General features: G+C 50.2%; 1 protein-coding gene across 3 annotated transcripts in view; it reads right to left on the bottom strand.

Annotated features, from left to right (window-relative positions):
- The window catches only part of CSNK2A2 (casein kinase 2 alpha 2), a 29,020-nt gene extending 13,494 nt beyond the window's left edge, over nt 1-15,526 (bottom strand). For 2 of the 3 annotated variants that reach the window (XM_040075251.2, XM_040075250.2), the window contains exons 1-4: nt 15,172-15,306; nt 14,848-14,959; nt 3,934-4,035; nt 3,157-3,207 (exon numbers count right to left, since the gene is read on the bottom strand). In XM_040075251.2, the coding sequence (XP_039931185.1) occupies nt 3,157-3,207; nt 3,934-4,035; nt 14,848-14,959; nt 15,172-15,275 (369 nt within the window). In that variant the 5' untranslated portion in view covers nt 15,276-15,306. Of the gene's footprint in view, nt 1-3,156; nt 3,208-3,933; nt 4,036-14,847; nt 14,960-15,171 lie in introns of all 3 variants that reach the window. The other variant, XM_058422059.1, reaches the window with a different exon arrangement.
- Nucleotides 15,527-18,377: the final 2,851 nt, after the last annotated feature.

The raw sequence follows: 18,377 nt of genomic DNA, 5'->3' as shown, positions 1-18,377 counted from the left end.
ATTACTGTGGGGAGCTTGAATGCTCTCAGATGACAAGTAATGCAGCAGGTCTGAGGAGAAACACTAACCCTGTACATCAGCTGCTGTCCTCACACAGCAGAATACATATCCAGTCTGGCTCCAGCTCATCCTCCTGGCAAGTACAGTGCTGTCACTTCCAGAAGGGACCCAGACAGGTAATTTAAGAAAATGTAATCAGCTCTGGGGAGGTATCACCTAAGTCTCCTGTTTATACCATCATTTAAGAATAGTGAAATAAAAGCTTGTGCTTCTGATCTGGGATCATCCACAGCCACAGGTTAGATCCCACAGAGCTGCAGCTTCTGCCCAGGCACAGAGAGCTGCGGGAACCCAGCAGCCACTTCCATGGGTGCACTGACATGAACAGTGTTCTGCCATTTGAACAGGCAAAGGGGTCAAAGTATTAGAATCCAAGCAAAAAATTATAATGCTGGAAGAAAGGAACTTCCAGAAAAGAGACAACTGAGCAGACATCCAAGCTTGGGAGCAACTAGTGCCAACACGACAGAGAAAAATTAAATCCTGTGAAGTGGTCAGCAACCACCTGCTGCCTGCAAAATGTGTCACCAGGAGATAAGGCCTCCCAGCCTTCCCCACAGAAGGGAGGTCAGCCAGGACTGCCAGCACTGCAGCATTACCTCTCCAGGGCTGCCAGCAGGCCAGGAGTCACAGCCCTCAGCCCCACAAGCTGCCCTGGGAACCCCTCACACACCCTGAAGTTGATTTGCCAGCAAGATGCTGGTTCTCATCAGTGCTGCTGAATCCAGATGTCAACACAGAGATGGGCACATCAGCAGCAGCCACATCCAAACAAAGAGAAGAGGTCCCTGTCACCTGGATTAGCTCATGTGGCACTTAACTCCAGCAGAAAATGGCTGCCCAGGGAGATAAGGACAACGACTGGGTGCTCTCCAGCTGCTTCACGTGTAGAGGTACAGAGCAAGCTGAGACCTCCAACACAAGTTGTCTCACGTACTCTGTACTCTCTGCTTGGCACTTCAGAGCAAGGAAAGAGACATCCTGGGAGTTTCTATAGAGAAGACACCCACAGGCACCCTCAACAGAAGCAGCTCTATAATCTGCAATTAGTTGCAGCCCCAAGAACCTACTCAAACAGGCAGACAGCTCATGGGAGTGGAGCATCAAACAACCCACACACCCCATACACAGCTAGGGAAATTCAGGTTACAAATAAACTCTGAACACAAGAAGCCACACTGCTTGCCCCGGGGACACACTTGCATTCCCAAGACAAGTTATTCCTGCCTTGTACCAATCAGCATCAAAAGCATCAATACTTTCTGTCTTGGACTTGTACAGCTGTGAATTTGGACTTCCCCAAGGAGTCAGGCTTTCCCCCAGGAGCCTAGAAAAGTCTGCTGCAAGCTCATGTAGCTGTTTCTAATGTCAGAGCTGATCACTGTCACTTCTGCAGTGGCCAGTCCAATGCTCCTCACTGGCCACAGCAGGGTCTAGCCTGGCTCTCCACGTGGCCAGGATGGCCAAAGGAACATGGACTCCGAGCCCAGCATTTTTCAGTTTAGGGTCCCCACTGGCCACCAGCCTCAAGGTACTGCTGAACACTCCACTTCACAGACACCTCAGTTTCTGGGGGATATCCTTGAGGATAACTTTTTCCTCTAAGGACACGACAGAGTGGTGCAATCACATTTTGACTTGGACACACACAAAGCAATCCTCAGCAAGATGTACCACTGCCTGAGCAATAAAGTTTATCTCAAGCTATATATTAAAAATAAAAATGAAATAATTAAAAAGTCTCTAAATAGAAAATTAAAAACTTCTAGGACCAGCCTTACAAGGAGGCTGTGGGTCACAGGAGAAGCATAGGGGCACATTCCCAACACGCGAGGCGTTGGCACAGCCCAGCTGATGTCAACAAAGCCCAGGCAAACCAAACCTGCTTTAATTAGCTCTGAAAGGTCACCACAGAGGTGGCTGTTTACTTGATGGAGGCAACACTTCTCCCTGCCCAGAGCTGTCAGGGCAGATGCTGCTGCAAGTTGCTGTTATTGTGGCTCCTGCAATGTAGCTCTAGTGAGATTAAACAGCACTCAGACCTCCACTGCAGCATGGCTGCAGCTCTGGCTACACACACACATCCTACCCGGCAGCATCCAGCTGGCCAGGCCCAGCCCAGAGGGACAGAAACTACGTGTGCTGCCCCTCAGCATGCAGGGCTGCAGGAGCTGGTCTGTGAGCCAGCTGCCTCCTCTATAACCAACACCAGCCCAAGATTCTTCTCTGGGTGTTTGGTACGTCTGCTTCCTACAAAACCTGTACCTACATAATGATCCAGGACAGAGAGGAAGGAAAAAACACCATCCCATAGTATGGAATGAAAGAGATCCCTGAATGGTGCAGGAGGGATGACTGCTGGCTTTCTAATGGCAACTGCTCAATTAATTCTCCACCACTGACTTAGTGACTTAGGGTAAAGGCTCACATGGGGGAAGCAAAGATACCATTAAAATAGGTGTGGCTGCTAATTATAGATCCCTTTTGTCTCGAAGCATTTTGGAAGCAAAGGCAGTTGTAGCTGCACTCAGACACAAGGACCCTCATTTTGGGAACAGTAATATCCCTTGGAGCCCCCAGACACCAGAAGAGCTAGAGAATACGCTGCAGCCTCAGACAAGAAAGAAAAGCTCTTAAGATGTATTCAAGAATGTTCAATCCCCCACTAGCAGACCCACTGGCAGTGGGAGATGAGCTCTCCAGCCTTTGCCACCCCAGAGTCCCCAGGTCTAAAGGATTCCAAAATAAATCAGTGTCACCAGCTCCATCAACTGCACTGCTGTAAACAGAGCACTATAGCTCAGGGATTAGCTTGAGCTGAATATATAGCACAACAGTGATTACTAAACTGAGAAGGGAGTAAGAATATCTAACCTGCTGACCTCACTCCTCAGAGTTGGGAGTTCAGCACAGAAACCTCTTCTGCCTTTTCATCTAGAGCCCATTAACAGATTTCTGATTTACATGGAGAAAGAAAAGTGAAGCTGACAACTGTGAAAACTCTAAATTCTCCCCATAGCTCTTGAGGATTCCCTAACAATCACAGCACTTTATACAAATGGGAAGCCTCCCTCCTCCATACTCAGGCAAACTCACCTTAAAATCTGTGTTATTGATGTATTCAAACACCAGAGCAGGGGTCTTTGACTGCAAGAGAGACAAAGTCATGGTTTAAAATATGCACTTGACCTTTCTTCGGCTCCAAGAGACCTGAGAAAGCCTTTGCTTCCTGCCCAGCCCTCACTAGGGAGAGCAAAGTGAGAGCAGGACATGGAAAGAGCAGCCCTGCTTATACCTCACACACAGAGCTCCAACTCAGCATTTTGGCCAGCACTGCCCCCCCAGCCATGAACAGAGAGAGCACTGGGTGAGGCAGAACGTGTCACCAGGAGCTAAGGCCTCCCAGCCTTCCCCACAGGAGGGAGGTCAGCCAGGCTGCCAGCACTGCAGCAGCATTTCCTCTCCAGGGCTGTCAGCAGGCCAGGAGTCACAGCCCTCAGCCAGCTGCCAGTCACAGAAAACCCCCCAGCAATGGGGTAATTGTGGCAGTGCAGATCATGACATGACCGCTGGTCACTGGGTAGGACAGTAACTAAGGATTAAAGTGCTTAATATCCAGTTGCCCTGGCTGGTACTTAGGTTCCAGATGCCAGACACAAGCTAGAAGGCTACAGGTTCTACTTTCTTACAAAAAATTTGTAGGACTTCAAAAACTTTCCCCCATCAGCTGTGGCAACTCACAGAGGACACAGAAGGGGTGTTGAAGAGTCTGGGGAACATGGAAAGGGAGAGGAAGCCATCCAAACCAACCAGCCCATGCCTTCAGCTGGTGGGAAGGCAAACCCAGCACACCTCCCCAACACAGGCACCTACCACCGGATCCTTGACAGTGTCAATCAGGTTAATGATGTTGGTGCCACCACGGAGATTCTCCAGAATCTTAACCTCGCGTTTTATCTTCTTTTTCTTCACTGGCTTAAATAGACAAAAGAAATTAGAAGTGAGAGTCCTTTCAGAAAGTAACACTGATTTCTGCCACTGATTTTGATTGGGACACATCACCTCCCCTTGTCTCTCTGCTCCCACCCTCACATGGGAACATTTCTAGCACCAAAGAGGAGACAGACACCTTGCATGAACTAGGAATTCCTCTCATCGATAAAACCTTTCCATGCATTGGGGGACAATCAAACCCCTCCAGACAAACATAACTGACTCTAAAAGCACCTTGGACTTCTGTGTGGTAACCTCAGCACACTGATTCATGTTGTTCACTCAGAGCCACAGGACAAGCATGGTGGACTTACCTCTGCCTTTGCCTGGCACTAGCCAGTCTTTCACTTTTCAACCTGTTTCCCAACGGGTACTTTAATCCCATGTAACAATAACCTGAGAGTCTCGAATACCAAGATTACTTGTAAGCTCAGACATTGCTGTGCTTCACCTGCAACCATTTCAAATGCACAGAGCCAACTACACTGCATGTCACTGCATCCATAACCATGATTATTTTTAAAGCCTAAAGACATTTTAAACAGTTTTGACTCCTCCTCTAATCTGCTCAGTCTCAGGAGCACTCTTTGCAAAGTAAGCTTTTCTCTGGACATCACCCTGTGGAGAGTGACAAAGAACAGCTGCTCCCAAGGCAGAGGCTCAGTGCTTGGGCTGGCTTTTATACTCTGCTGATCCAGTGGTTCACTTCAATGCAAATGATCATTTCTATAACTCATGCACTCCCAGGACAACCCTAGCTCTGTGCCTGCTGGAAAGGAAAGGCAGTTTAGAGCAGGTAAGAGGTGAGACTTTTTAATGAGCCTTGGCTATTGACCAGGGTGGGCAGCACCAGCTGCAAGTCACCAAATCTAGAAGTCCTTCATTCTATAGCTGGAACATCCCATCCTGCCCCACCAGTACTGCTAAAAAGAACTGCAGAGACATCTCGCAGGGACTGGTAAAGCCCTTTGCTGGTAAAGCCCCATCTCTGAGGCTGCTGATGAAAACACTCCTCTCTAGACTTTTAGCTTTCTAAAACATTCATCATCTGGCACTGAGTCTGGTGTGTGTGGAGGGGTGTGATGAGGAATGGCAAAGGTATGAGGCACCTTCCCAAAGAAACACACATTAGCAGATGTCTGTGTGAAGGACAAGGAGCCGCAGGATCTCAACAGCTCGTGCTCACCACCTCACCTCTGCCACAGCCTCCCACTTCTACAATGGCCACAGAGTGCTGATGGGACAACTCACACTCCCCTTACAGGCAAATCCAAAGCAATCCCTGTTTTCAGACCCCTGGCAGAAATGTATGAGCAGACAGGAGAAGGAACAGAAGGTTTTATATAGTGGGAAAATATGGCATTTATGTAAGTGATAAAATATGCTGTCTTTCCAGGCTCTTCAGGTGGCTGAAACCTTCAGATTCGAATCCTGCTCTTCTCCTCTTGCAAGTTAAAAGGCATGAGCTAGACTTTAAAGCCAAAAGATGAGAATCTCAGCCTGAAGCTAAGTGCCAAAAATAACACCAGTGCCAGCACAGGGAACGTCAGCACCTCATAAAGCCACTGTGGAAAATGGCAGCAAGGCCACCGCAGCTGCCAGAGCGGGAGTGATGCGGAGCAGGGCTGGCTGGGGAGTGGGCGACCAACAGCCCCAGGGCACTTCCCAGAGAATGCTGCAGCTCCTGGGAGCTTGGAGAGAGAGGGAGAATCGGCCAGAGCAGGGGCATGTAAAACCAGCAAGAGTGAGGGCTACATTTTGGAACCTGAGAGGAGGACGCCTCATTAGGAACTAATTTGATCTGTATCAGCATGGAGACGGACACCGCCTTTGTGTCACCCACATGCACAGATCTTACAGAAGGCCAAGATGGAATTAGAGGATGTAATTTGGTTACTCTGCTTGTCCAGGGAGGCAGATGCACACATAAGCTGTTTTCCAAGGAACTTCAAAGAGGAACTGAGGCACTGACATCCTGAAGGTGCTCCCTGAATGGCCTGGCTATGACAGACATGCCTTATAGCCTCTCTGCTGCAACACCTGCACCTGATTGGGAGCTGAAACAGTCCCTGAACACAGCCGAGAGAACCCAGCGCCTGCTTTGAAACACCTTTTCCTTTGTACTGTAGTTATTTCAGGGGCATTTTGCATCAGCTAGGTAGGGGAGGATATCCCTCTATCTCTCTCCAAGATTTCTCCAAGATTTTTTCTCCTTTCATAGCAACCACTGCTCCCATTGGGGCAGTTGTTGTCTTCCAGTCACTTCCACATGTTTCTTTCACCTTTTGTAGGATGGGGAAATGATGCTCTACGTTATCTCCATCAGAAATCTATCTTTATCCATCACACACTAAAATACTAGAGCAGACAAAATCTGTGACTTTTGGAAAAAAGGAGAGAAGAGAGTTGGTTGTTTTTTAATGAAATGTCTGCAAATAATCACGACCAGCAGCATCTCTGACATCACCAAGGGAAGATGCTCAGGCGAACACCGTCTCAGCACGAGGGAGAGCTAAAAGCCACTTGCTGTTTGCACTTTTTCCTGCTAAGCTGGAGGACTGCAGAGCTCTGGCCAGGCTGGTCACACCATCCCCACATCAGCTGGGGTTGGGAAGCCCTGCTCAGTGCAGGGCTGTAAGCAGCACGTCCTCGGAGGCTCTCCCTGTATGCAGCCAGCGTTCAGTGTGATTTTTCTACCACTAGGAAAACAAGGATGAAGCAAAAGAAATGCCACAGGCTGAAGTCATTTTAGAGGAAAAGCGATTGCCTAGGAGTGTCCTCAGAGAGAGCAATGTGGGGGAACAGTTCCTCCATTTCAGTGGTGACTGCTGGCCTGCACCCACCCCACACAGCTTTCACCTAGCTAGCCTCACGCCACCTCTGACCCACACGTCCCACCCCACTGCTCCAGCCACAGCTGCAAGCACTGTGTGCTATCCCAGGGCACATCACTGGGGCTCCATTTTTGCCCAGAAACCGATTCCAAGCCCAAGCTCTTGCATCTGGCAAGTCAAACACCTTGGTGCAAACCACTCCAGCACATGGCCAGCACTGCACAGGGGATAACTGTTCAAACCAGAGAAACTCTGCTGACTTCCCCCATGTCCCAGAGACCAGCACTGCTGAAACCACAGGCGGGCAGCAGCATATCAGCCACGCACCCGGATTAAGTCTGGGTTGCTACAACTGTCTCTCAGAGTCACCCGATCTGTCTCTCCAAGGATGTTGACTCCAAACACCATGGATTAAATGTGAACTGAAGCTATTATGGCCTCCAACCATCTGCCTCTCCCAGCAGGGATAGCTTCTAAAACACCAGCCCTTGTAACCGGAGTATTTTTAACAATACTCATTTAAGGCTATTTTATCAAACCAGGCTATGAACAGCAGCATTTCAGGTTGTGCTTCCTACACAGGCCAGTCCTCCTGCACTGGGAGGGGGATTTCCAGCACAGGAAAGGACAAAATTAACTGCTCCTGAGTTTGACTTGCCTGTGTTTGCAAGGCAGTGTTTTACACAGGTACAGCCTCCAACTCCATCTGTTCCCATGCCAGAGACATTTCAAAGCTTTCCTCCATGCTGGGACTCTCCAGTGACCAGTATGGGTCAAAGCTTTTCCCTCTGAAAGGGGCTCCAACACAGTCTCTCTGCTCTGTGCAAACACCTCCTTCCATGAAATCTCTACAAACTTGACAGCTTGGAGACTTCTGTCGCATTTGGTTGAAATTGGCCAACCAGTGCAAAAACTACTGGGGGGAGGAGGGGGAGAAAGGCTGACAGACAGCAGGATTGCATAAGGCTGGTTTCCATAGGAAACCAGGCTAAAAGACATGTCTCAGTTTAACTGTGTCTACACTGGGAGGGGTTTAATTACTTCAACTGCATCAGTACCCTTAGAACAACATTACTGTCTAGCACAAGCCAGTTTCCCAGTTTCCCAGAAAATTGCTTCCTTCCTCAGGCAAACTGGAAGTGAGGTGATTGTAGCTTGTGGAGACAAAACACGCAGCTCACTGATCTCCACAATGCTGAGTGCCCAGAGCAGAGGGACCAGATGACCTCCAGCCACAGGAGGATGGTCTCTCCTGGACCCAGCAGCTCCCACTTGACTATTCCCAGCCACCTATCCTTTGGTGGCTACAGATCTCCCACCCTAGCAGCCAAATGGATAAGGATGCTTCAATCCACCTGCATGTTGGGCAGAAGAGGCAGTGACAGTGGCCAGAGCTATCCCAACTCTCTTTGCCCAAAGACTGGGGAGCATCATGCAAAGCTATTCCTCTGCAGGGGTGAAAAATGTCACACGATAAGCTTTGCAGTCAGGTAGATCCAGAAGAAAACACCTCTTTGTGACCAAGAGAACAAATCCTGGGTCATTTTCCACAGGATCATGTAAACTTGTAAGCAGGGAAGGAGTCCAGCTGCAGCAAACACCAGCTGGAGAATTAACATTGTTTGCTAAAATAAACCTTTAAATAAAAGACTGCAACCATCACTTCCTGTCTTGAACGAACAAATGGCTGCCTGGTTAAACATCTTTTTTGCTTGGTTTCTAAAGCAAAGGGAGTACATTCTTTGGTCAGATCCTTCAGTTCCAGCCTTCCCCAACAACCTGGGGACCCACTGCTTGAATTCGAGCAAAGAGCAAAATTAGATTTGTTATCCAAAGCTCTTTATGCATTTTCACACTGTGGAAGAAAAGCAATGACCAGGAAGGCATGTGAAATACGAGTTAAGTCCAAAGCATAAAAATCATTTTACATTAGCCCAGAGCAGGCAGCCCAGCAGTGCACACACGCTGCCAGCTGAGGAGCACACGTGCTGCTCTGAAGGAATCCCAGAAGGTGCTGGGTTTTGCCCAGCAGATGCTCTGAAACAAAACTGGGGCTAGCACAGCAGGAAAGAAGGTTTAGCAGTCAAAAGATACAAATCCATGAGAAACTAAAGTAATGTATTCCATTACCCCATTTAAAAAAAAAAAATTTAAAAAAAAAAATCAATTCTTTGCCCACCAAGCCTGAATAACCTGGAAATACGACGATGCTTCCAGTGAACAAGCAGGGAGATCTGCACACACAATGTCCAGGACCAGCGAAAGGCTCGAGCAGCATCCCTGTCACGGGCTTTAAACATTTAAAAGCTGGCGCTAGAAGCTCATTTGTCTCTAGCAAGTATTATCGAAAGGATCACAATAATCAGCCTATAAAGCCTGATGCCAATTGCTCAATAGGAAAGTTGGCTCCAGAGCAGCTCTGCTTATTTTGCCAGACATCAGCTGGGAAACCAAATAATCTTATTCCAAAGAACTACAAAATCAAGGAGCCCACTTACATTAACATTCTGTTGGTTGTTTGCATTTTACCACTTCCATTGTGGGAATTCAAACTTTTCTGTGCTGCTCTTGAATTTTAGAAAAGAGGGGGGAAAAACATACCTTGAAACTACAGAAGTACTACTGCTTTTTTAGTTAAATAAAATATACTTAAGGTTGGTAGAATATGTGTTCTGAAGGCAGTTTCATTCTTTCCTTCAGAACCCTTTTTGTTCCAACATGGCACACCCCAAAACAAACCTCCTGGAGCTTCAGAACTGCCATGATACATCCAGAATTTTAGTCACCTAAAAGGGAGACATGTGAAGGCCAAGCCCTGATCCCTACCACCACCATTCCATGGGATGGGAATCATTCCTTCAGGCCCCTGTGAACAGACACAGTGCTGTATCTCACCCTTCTCCACATGGGAGCTGCAGCTTTGCAGCTCATCAGTTCCTTGATGTTACACCACCACCACGAGAGTCACCAGCTGCACCTCCATGCCTGTGAGACACTCAGTACTGACCCAGTTGGTCTCAGCTCACAAGGCTGGACTCCAGCTGCCAACTCTGCCAAGCTCTTTGTGGGCAACTGGTGTTTAAAAGAGAAGAGCTGTGTACCCATCTCTCTTGCAAAAGGGCTCATTTCAAGACTGCCAGAGGAGGAAGTGGGCCAGGGGGAGCTGATTCAGTGCATGCAAACGCAGGAGGAGCATGAGACAGAGTTACCAGGAGCAGGAATTGAACGCTTTGGTGGAAGGTCACTGATGCAGTCAAAAGTGCCAGCCTGAGGGACCAACAGCATCCAATCCTAATTCCCTGTGCAACCTCTTCTGCACATCAGCACAAGAGTCATTTCAGCCTCTCTCTAAAACAAGCTGATGAATGTGGGCTCTAAAGCTTGTAGAGACAGAAGAAAACTTACCAGAGCCACCATCCCAACTTGGTTCTAGAGTGATAATTGGAGTTCAACACTGGCAGGACCTTCCAGGAGTGCCTGGTATGAACACCAGCTCTGGAGGATTCACAAAGCCCAAATGGGGGAACAGGGAAAAAACAAAGCCAAACAAACAAGAATGTACTTGTGAAACCATGTACATGGTTGAAATTTCCAGTGCATGGACTCAGCACATAGGGACAAAAGCCACCGAAGGAGAAAAAGGCTATTTCATCACTGCTGCAGGACCTCCATCTCACTGGTCCTTGCATCTGCATTATTCCCCTACCTCCATCCATGTTGTGCCTATGCGGAGTAACCACGTGAGGAGACAAAACAGCCTCTTTCTGATGGGTTTAATGCTTTGCAGGCAAGCAGAACATACATGGACACACAGCTGCATCAGGAAAGCAGGACAACTCCCGATTCCTGCAGAGACCTGCCAACATGGATGCTGTAATCTCACCCCCAGTGCACACTGGGATGGAGGCAGTACAGCAGACGGGGAGGTGAAGGATACAGCAGTACAGCCAGCACCAGCACTAACTGCAAGGAACTCATTAGAACAGCATCATTCCCACTACAAGGTATCACCAGCAGCAGTTACAGGCAATGTGGAAATTTAGCCTTTGGCTTTTAGAGTGGCAACTTGCAACACTGTTCACATCCTCCAGGAACACTGTTACCCCAAAACAGAGGATTCACTTTAAAGGCATGCTGGGAGACATTTTGGAGCTGCATTAGCACAAAAACAAAATGAGAAGTTAATCAAAGAGACAGCACAGACTGACCTCAGTTGCCCATCACTATGTGGTAAGATATGGAAGAGCAGAGCTGTGCTTTAGATACCTGCACTGGATGTAGACTGAAGCTAAATCTGCCATTTCCACAACTCACTGGAAACACGGATGTCTCAAACTTCCTTTGTACTTGCTGAGGAATGTCAGGCCTCATCCTGGGAGTCAAACCTTAGCATCACATTTAAGCAAGACATGAAAGCACATACACAACACTTTCACACACTCCCCCTTCCTGGTGTGGGCTGTCCCAAGGCAGGCAGGAAGCAGGGCCACAGCTGTACCCAGGGCAGCCAGATCAAAAAGCCCACAGGAACCTCCAGTGCCAGCAAGGGACTGTGGGATCACAGCTGCTGGCTGGCTCCGTGCCCTGCTAACCTGAGGTGTAGGAAGGTCAGTACAGTGCAGTGTCTCCACACTTCAGAGCCTTCTCCTCTTTGCTCCCTGAATAACTTGAAAAGGGGGGCAGTTGTCCTCTGCCCCACTGCTCAAGATAAAAGCTTCTGGAGGATGTTGGGCAGGGGGTGTCTGTGTGGCAATCCAGGCTGCTGCTCCACTGCCTTGCACACACCACCCTACACAGTGCATCCTGATGTCCTGCTGCAGTGGAGTGAGAAGCGACCTGTTTGCTTCATTTGCCTTAAAAAAAAACCCAAACCAAACCAAATACCACCAAAAAACATGCCAAATTTTCTCAGGAAAAGCGACATTAAGAGCATCATATCTGTAAGGCACTTGATGCAGGAAATGGTAATGTCATAGTCATTTGCATGATCTTAATTCTCTTCCTTTGCCAATACACATTATGACCACAACATTTTCCTGCAGGATTATGCCTGGTCCTGCACTTGGGGTAGCAGAACTGAAAGGAAATGCTGGGTACTGGCCAGGGAAACAGGACACTTTGCTTTAAGCCCAAAAGGATGAGGGCACTGTGGTATCAACCAGAGTCCTCAACTCCCTGGCGTTGTCCAAAGCTAAAGTCTTCACTTACAAACAAGGCAAGTGGCTGCCCAAGAGGAAGAGCAGTTATCTCCCTCACGCAGCACTAAACCAGGACCTATGCTCTAGTCTCAGCTTTGTTGAGGCTAAGGGACTTGCCCAAAGTCACACAGGAAATCACTGTGGCTCCGTTCTGCATCAAAGGGTGATAAAATTTCCTAACCTCTGTGGAGGATGGTACAAAATGTTCAGGTAGTACAACACCAAAGCAGGGGAAGTACTTGCTATGTGCTAGCTTGAACTCAGTAAGGACAAGCTGCTCCAAAGAGCAAAGGCTAGGAAGATACACCAGTGACTTCCCATGAAGCTGAGATATTAAAACAGTGACTCTTGCTAAAGCCACTCTAACACCTAACATAAACTGTACTCTCAAAAAATGTTAAAGAGAAAGGAGCAACTCTGCTAAAAAGCTAAACAGCATCCATTGCCCAATGACGGTACTTCCCTTTGACCCATCCTTGCATGACACAAAAACCTGAAGACTTTTGGTTGCATTTCTCATCTCATAGAATCCGAATTTTTCCCCAGTTAGGAGGAACAGAGACACCCATCTCCTCTGCTAAGGCTCTGCTGTAGATACATGCAATTACATTTGCAATGAAGTTTTGAGTCTAGTTACAGGAAACCAGAGGCACTTTCCACAGATCAGTGCGATGTTATTGCCACACTTCACAGGTTTTCATAATGTACACAACGTGGTGCTCTCAAACTCCCTTTTCACTGACCCACTTTCCACTGTGGAGAAAGTTCATCTTTATTTATCTGGACCTTCTGCTTTTCCTTGCTCACTCACAGGAATGCTGTCTGCATGTTAATGCAAGTGGGGAGAGGCAGGGGAACCAGTGGCAACACCATCCGCTTCAAATCTGGGACAATCCAGTCTCCTGCTTGCAGGGCATTAAGGCAACACATTCAGGCCCCAAGGAGGAGCACCCAGCTGCCCTCAGATGACTCTTGCCAGCTGACTCACCGTCCAAGGCTGACAGGCTCCCTAGACGTGACAGAGTTCAGCTGCCACAGGAAGAGCAGCATTGCTCCAGGGGAGGCTCTTTGGGCTGGGAAGAGGCAAGGAGCAGGGCTTCTGATGACTTTCCCCGCAGCCTTCTCTCAGCCTCGTGGTGCCTCACTATGTGGGACAAGACCTAAGATCTCAATAAACCACAGCAGTCCTGAAGAGGCCATCAAGGCCTCCAGAGCAGCATGCGCAAGTGCAGTTTCTCCAGGCCAGCCACAAGGCATCTTGCTGTAAAATCCAGCTCTGTACGTGCCACTTATGACTACTGTCTCACAGCAAAAACTCCTGCCTGCATCTGCTTTAAAAAAGACAAAACCCCAAACCACAAAAAGCATCCAAAGCAGGGGGAGGGCCAAACAGCATGCCAGAGGAACCTAGCCTGGCAAAGACACATGAACCTCACCGCTCTGCCCTGACGTCAGGTTCAACCACAGAGGCTCTCCCAAACAGCTCACCTGGCCACCTCCTCGACCACAGCCAAAGCTGGGGTTTGTGTGCCTCCTCCCAGAGGCAGATGGAAGATCATACCTTTCCCAGGAGTGCTGGTTGGACAAACCATGACAAGTTCTTTGGGAAGCTAAGGCAGATCCCAAGGAAGGAGGCACAGTGAGAGAGTGGGAATGTCAGCAGAGACAGCCTGACATGCTATCTGAGTGGATCTAGTGAATGCCTTGAGGCTACAGCCCTGCAGAGATGCACGTCCTGGAAAGCTGCTCTTCTCAGTGGCTGCAGGAGGGGCACATTAAGCTCAGATCCCCCTGCACACTGTGGATGAATGTGTGCTCAAATTCTTAGAACACCCATGGTCAGACACTGGCTCCCACGTGCTCTTGGGGAACAAGTGACAAGTGTTGCTAGTCCAACAAGTGACAGCCACAAGTGTCAGCCAAGCCAGAACCAAACATACTGCAACTCTAACCTTTCATCTCTGTCTTAACCCCCTTGCCTGCCCAGAGATCACCAACACAGAGTGCTGCTAGGACAGTTAGCACAGCTCGCTGTGAGCTATTGCTTCAGTGTCAAACATGGTAAGACATGCCCTGCAGTGTATAACCCATGCACAGCAGCCCCAAATGAAAACCTCCCAGTGCTGCACAAAGGTCCCCATACCCAACCAGCAAGGGTCAACACAGCAGCACGCAGGTCACCAACACTGCCCAGCTTTGGTACGTCTGCTTGAGCCCCCTCAAGTTTCCATGGTGTTTATGGTCTGACTGTGATGAAGTTCTTTTCCACAGCAGATCCTCTAAAGAACTGAATATAAAATATTGGTGCTTTTTTAACTGCTGAGCATCCCACAGCCTGGCTCTGAAAAGTCCACATGCTGGCTGTCTAGAGGTTAACAGACGGATTCCCCCCTCCAGGCTTCACATTCCTGCTGAAATGCCAGTCCCTGGGCTGCTTTACACATGCATTGCCAGATACGATTTGCCAAACACAGGCAGAACACTCAACGCTGTTCAAATGTCAGGACTCACTGCTCTCCCCCACCAGAGGAACTCAGCCCTGAGCTATGCTGGACAAGGAGGGGTGGAGACATCAAAACATCGCTACAGCACGCACGACACCAAATCCATTTCCAAACACACCATCCCGATGTCCTTAACAAGAAAACAGGAGTTTTGGGGTGAAGAAAGAGATCCAACAGTTTTCTGGCCCCGCCAACCCAGCTCCTCTCTCTCTTGCTCCCAGCCGCCACAAGCCTCTACATCATCAACGGGATACTCACCTTGAGGATCTTCACGACGACCCTCTCGTTGTTGGTGATGTTGATGGCCTCAAAGACCTCGCTGTACTTCCCTCGGCCGAGCTTTCGAACCAGCTGGTAGTCGTCCTGATTGCTGCGGGCAGCAAGAGGAGAGAGGCGGTGGTGTGGGAAGAGTGGATAACTAACAGGGCAGCAGGCCGGGGAGGGGGGGCCCCCTCTCCCAGCCTCTCCCCCTCCGCAGCCCCCTGGGGACACCCCAGCACGGGAGCTGGGGATCGGGAAACCCTCCCCACGGGCTGAGGCCCTCCCGCGGGAGGGAGGGCGGGTCCCCGCACGGCGCTTTACCCCCAGCTCGGGACGTGCGACTCGTAGTCCCAGTACTCGCGGCTCCTCAGGCTGTTCACCTCCGCGTACACCCGCGCCCGGCTGCCGGCGGCCGGGCCGGGCATGGCGGCGCCGGGCGGCGGCTGCAGCAGGAGGAGGAGGAGGGCGCGGGGCCGGCGCGGGAGGCCGGCGAGGAGGGGCGCGGCGCGCAGGAGGGCGGCGGCGGCGGGCGGCAGGGCCAGGCCGGAGCGGGGCCGGGGCGGGGCGGGGCCGGCCCGGGGGCGGCGGGCGCGGGGCCCGCGGAGCTGCCGAGGCCCGGGCCCGGTGCCGGCGGCTGCAGGCGGGGCCGCCCCGAGCGCCGCGCAGCCAACCCGGAAACGGCGCCGCCGCCGCCGCTCCCGCCCAGCGCCGCGCAGCGCCCCCCGGCGGCGCGGAGGTCCGGCGCCGTGGCTGCTCACGCCCCTCAGGCGCCGGGTCCCGCCACGCCGACCTCGCCGTCGCCCGTCACCTGTCCCGTGTCGCCCCGTGACGCCCCTCTGCAGCCGTGTCACCCGCCCAGCCTCCTCCTGCCTGCACCATCGCAGCCTGTCACACGCCCGCCGCGCCCTGACGCCCTCGCCACCTCTCACGCCGCTGCAGACGCTGCCCCCTCTGCCACCCTCACGACCCCACCTCAGCCCGGTCACACCCCTGTTACACCGCCAGCCCATTGCCACCTCCAGCCACACTCCCTCGTTATTCTGTCACCCCATCACCTCTTTCCAGCCCCAAGGTGGGACGTGGGGTGAGCAAAAGGCTCCATGTTCCTCTCTCCAGTTCCTCATTCACCTTCGTGTCCCTTCACTGGTCTCTCCCCGTTATGTCCCTGTCTCCCTGGCACTGAGAAGCCCAGCACTGGACACTCGGGGTGACCACCATGGCTGAGCACATGAGAAGCATCTCCTCTCTTCACCTCCTGGCAATGTTTTGGCTCAAGCAACCCAGGACACCCTTAGTCTTCTCTGTGGCTTATGTTCAGTTTGGTGCCCACCAAGACCCCCAGATCCTTTTCAGAAAAACTACTTCCCAACAGAACTGGATGTGGTTTTGACCCCTGGGATGGCCTCCAGCTAGAGTTTGTGCTGCTAATCACCACATTCTGGGCCAGTTTTCAATCCACCACACCTCCCCGAGTCCCAGGGGAGCTGCCCACCCCAGCTCTTTCTCAAGCCCATGTGGGCTGGGTGCAGCCAGACCTAAGCACCAGCCACCAGCCTGAGGTGACAGAGCAGAGCCTGGGACATGGGTTGCTTAGTTGTCCTCTGGGGCTGCTCATGGCTGGCCTCAAAACATCATCTTAGGCTCTTAGGTGAAAATCAGCCTAGAGTCCAAAGTATCCCTGGAAAGATAAACATGTGGATTGAACCAGACACTGCAGAACCCAGCGAGCCTTCCATGTGCCTGAGACTGAATGGTGAAAAAAACCCAAGAGGACTTTATAATCTCTTACTTTGAGTCCTGACTGAATACAGTCCAGGCAAGACTTTCACAGGATCTTTAGAAAACAAGGAGGGTATGTTCATGGTGCTTGCTCTTCCGGTGCACTCAGCCCTGGAGAGAAAAGGCAGACGTGACACCCACTCCTGCTAGACCTGTCTTAACAAAGCAAAAGGAAGACCAGCTGTCTTTTGGGAAGGCTGCCCCATGCAGAGCCCAGCCGACTGGCCCTTCCTACCAGGACTGCAGACTGAAGAGGAACATCATCTCCTAGGACCTGGAGGAGATGTACAAATGCATAAGCAAAGCAGTCAGGCCCTGCATAAACTGGAGTTCATGGCAGATATGCAAAGGCCAATACCTGAGTCACCGGGTAAAGCGGCGCCGTGGTGCCAGGATCTGCGGGTGGCTGTTTTGCAGACTGAGGTGCCTGGAGCTGCCCTGCTACACAGCTGAGATGTTCATCTCTCACGGCAAATTCTGCATGGGACCACAGCAAAATCCTGTGTTAAAAGGGAATACTATTATGTTGGCAGATATACTCAAGCATAGAGTTGGCATTTATTTTTTTTTTTCTGATGGATAATTTTCATGGTAGAGTATACTGGGTTATCAGCAATTTCATCACTGGTGACGTCTTCCTTGATGCTTTCCAGTGGGACACAGGCAGGCTATTGAACTGGCTTGCCAGCCCGATTCCTGGCAGGAAAGCTGGCCGGTGTGCTGCCAGCTCCTCCAGCTGGCACCTGGCTGCTCTGGGCACCACGGCTGCCTGCTGCCTTCTAATGCTGCCTGGCTCTGCCCACAGCAAAAAACCATGATTGCAGATACAGGAAGTTTGCCAAGCTTTACCTACTTTCTCTGAAATGCTAGAGAGCTGTTTTTACTGTTGTTGTTATTATTATTAATATTAATTTTTCAAATCTGCCTGTAAAACCCCAACTGTTTCCCAGAGCAAAGTCAGGGAAAATATTTGTTCAGCCATTAAAACATCACCTTGTCTGAAGACAAGATCTCTGAAGTCTGGTGTTTAACAAGAGACAAATCTTCTGGCAGAGATGTGTTAGGTCTCCTGCTGACCTTTGAAAGGCTTTGTGTGACTGGACAGAGCTCATAAAACTCTTAAAAATCTGCACCCCACACCTCTGCATCTGCAAAACCTCTTGGCTGTCCAGTGATGCCATCCTTGCTCATGGCATCCCATCATGGCTCTCTAAGGTCACTCAGCTGCCTCGCCCCAACCTACTGAAACCCAGCCTGTCTCAGGTTGAAGCATCACAGCCATGGGCTGGTGTGTTGACCCAGTGTTGGAGTTATCTTTGCAGTCTTAATCAGCCAACATACACAAGCACTGCTTTGAAGAGAGCTTTTAATTCATGACCCCATGTTCAGCTTTTCCATGGGATCCCCATCCCACCTCGTATGGAAAGAGGAATTCCAGGCTATGCCCCACGCATGCTGTTCCCTCCCCTTCATCCCAAAACACTCAATTTCTGGTATCAAGTTCTGTATGTGATGAAGATCCTGCAATGAAGGATGTTCATCCTTGCACTCAACAAGGCCAGCAAGCGAGGTTTCTCCCATGAAATGGATGTGGTTATGACTCAAGATGCATTTTGAAGATGAGTTTTGACATGTTCTAGCCAGAAATAGGACTGGCTTTGCCAGGGCATTGATTTTTCTCACATATATATCATTATATTGACTTTTATCCCTCATCCCGAAAGAGCTGTGGTGAAGCATCACTGGCC

Source organism: Hirundo rustica, chromosome 11, assembly GCF_015227805.2.
Source record: "Hirundo rustica isolate bHirRus1 chromosome 11, bHirRus1.pri.v3, whole genome shotgun sequence".
Taxonomy (NCBI): Eukaryota; Metazoa; Chordata; class Aves; order Passeriformes; family Hirundinidae; genus Hirundo; species Hirundo rustica.
The sequence above is the reverse complement of the archived record's forward strand: the minus strand, read 5'-3'. Positions and strand labels throughout refer to the sequence as shown.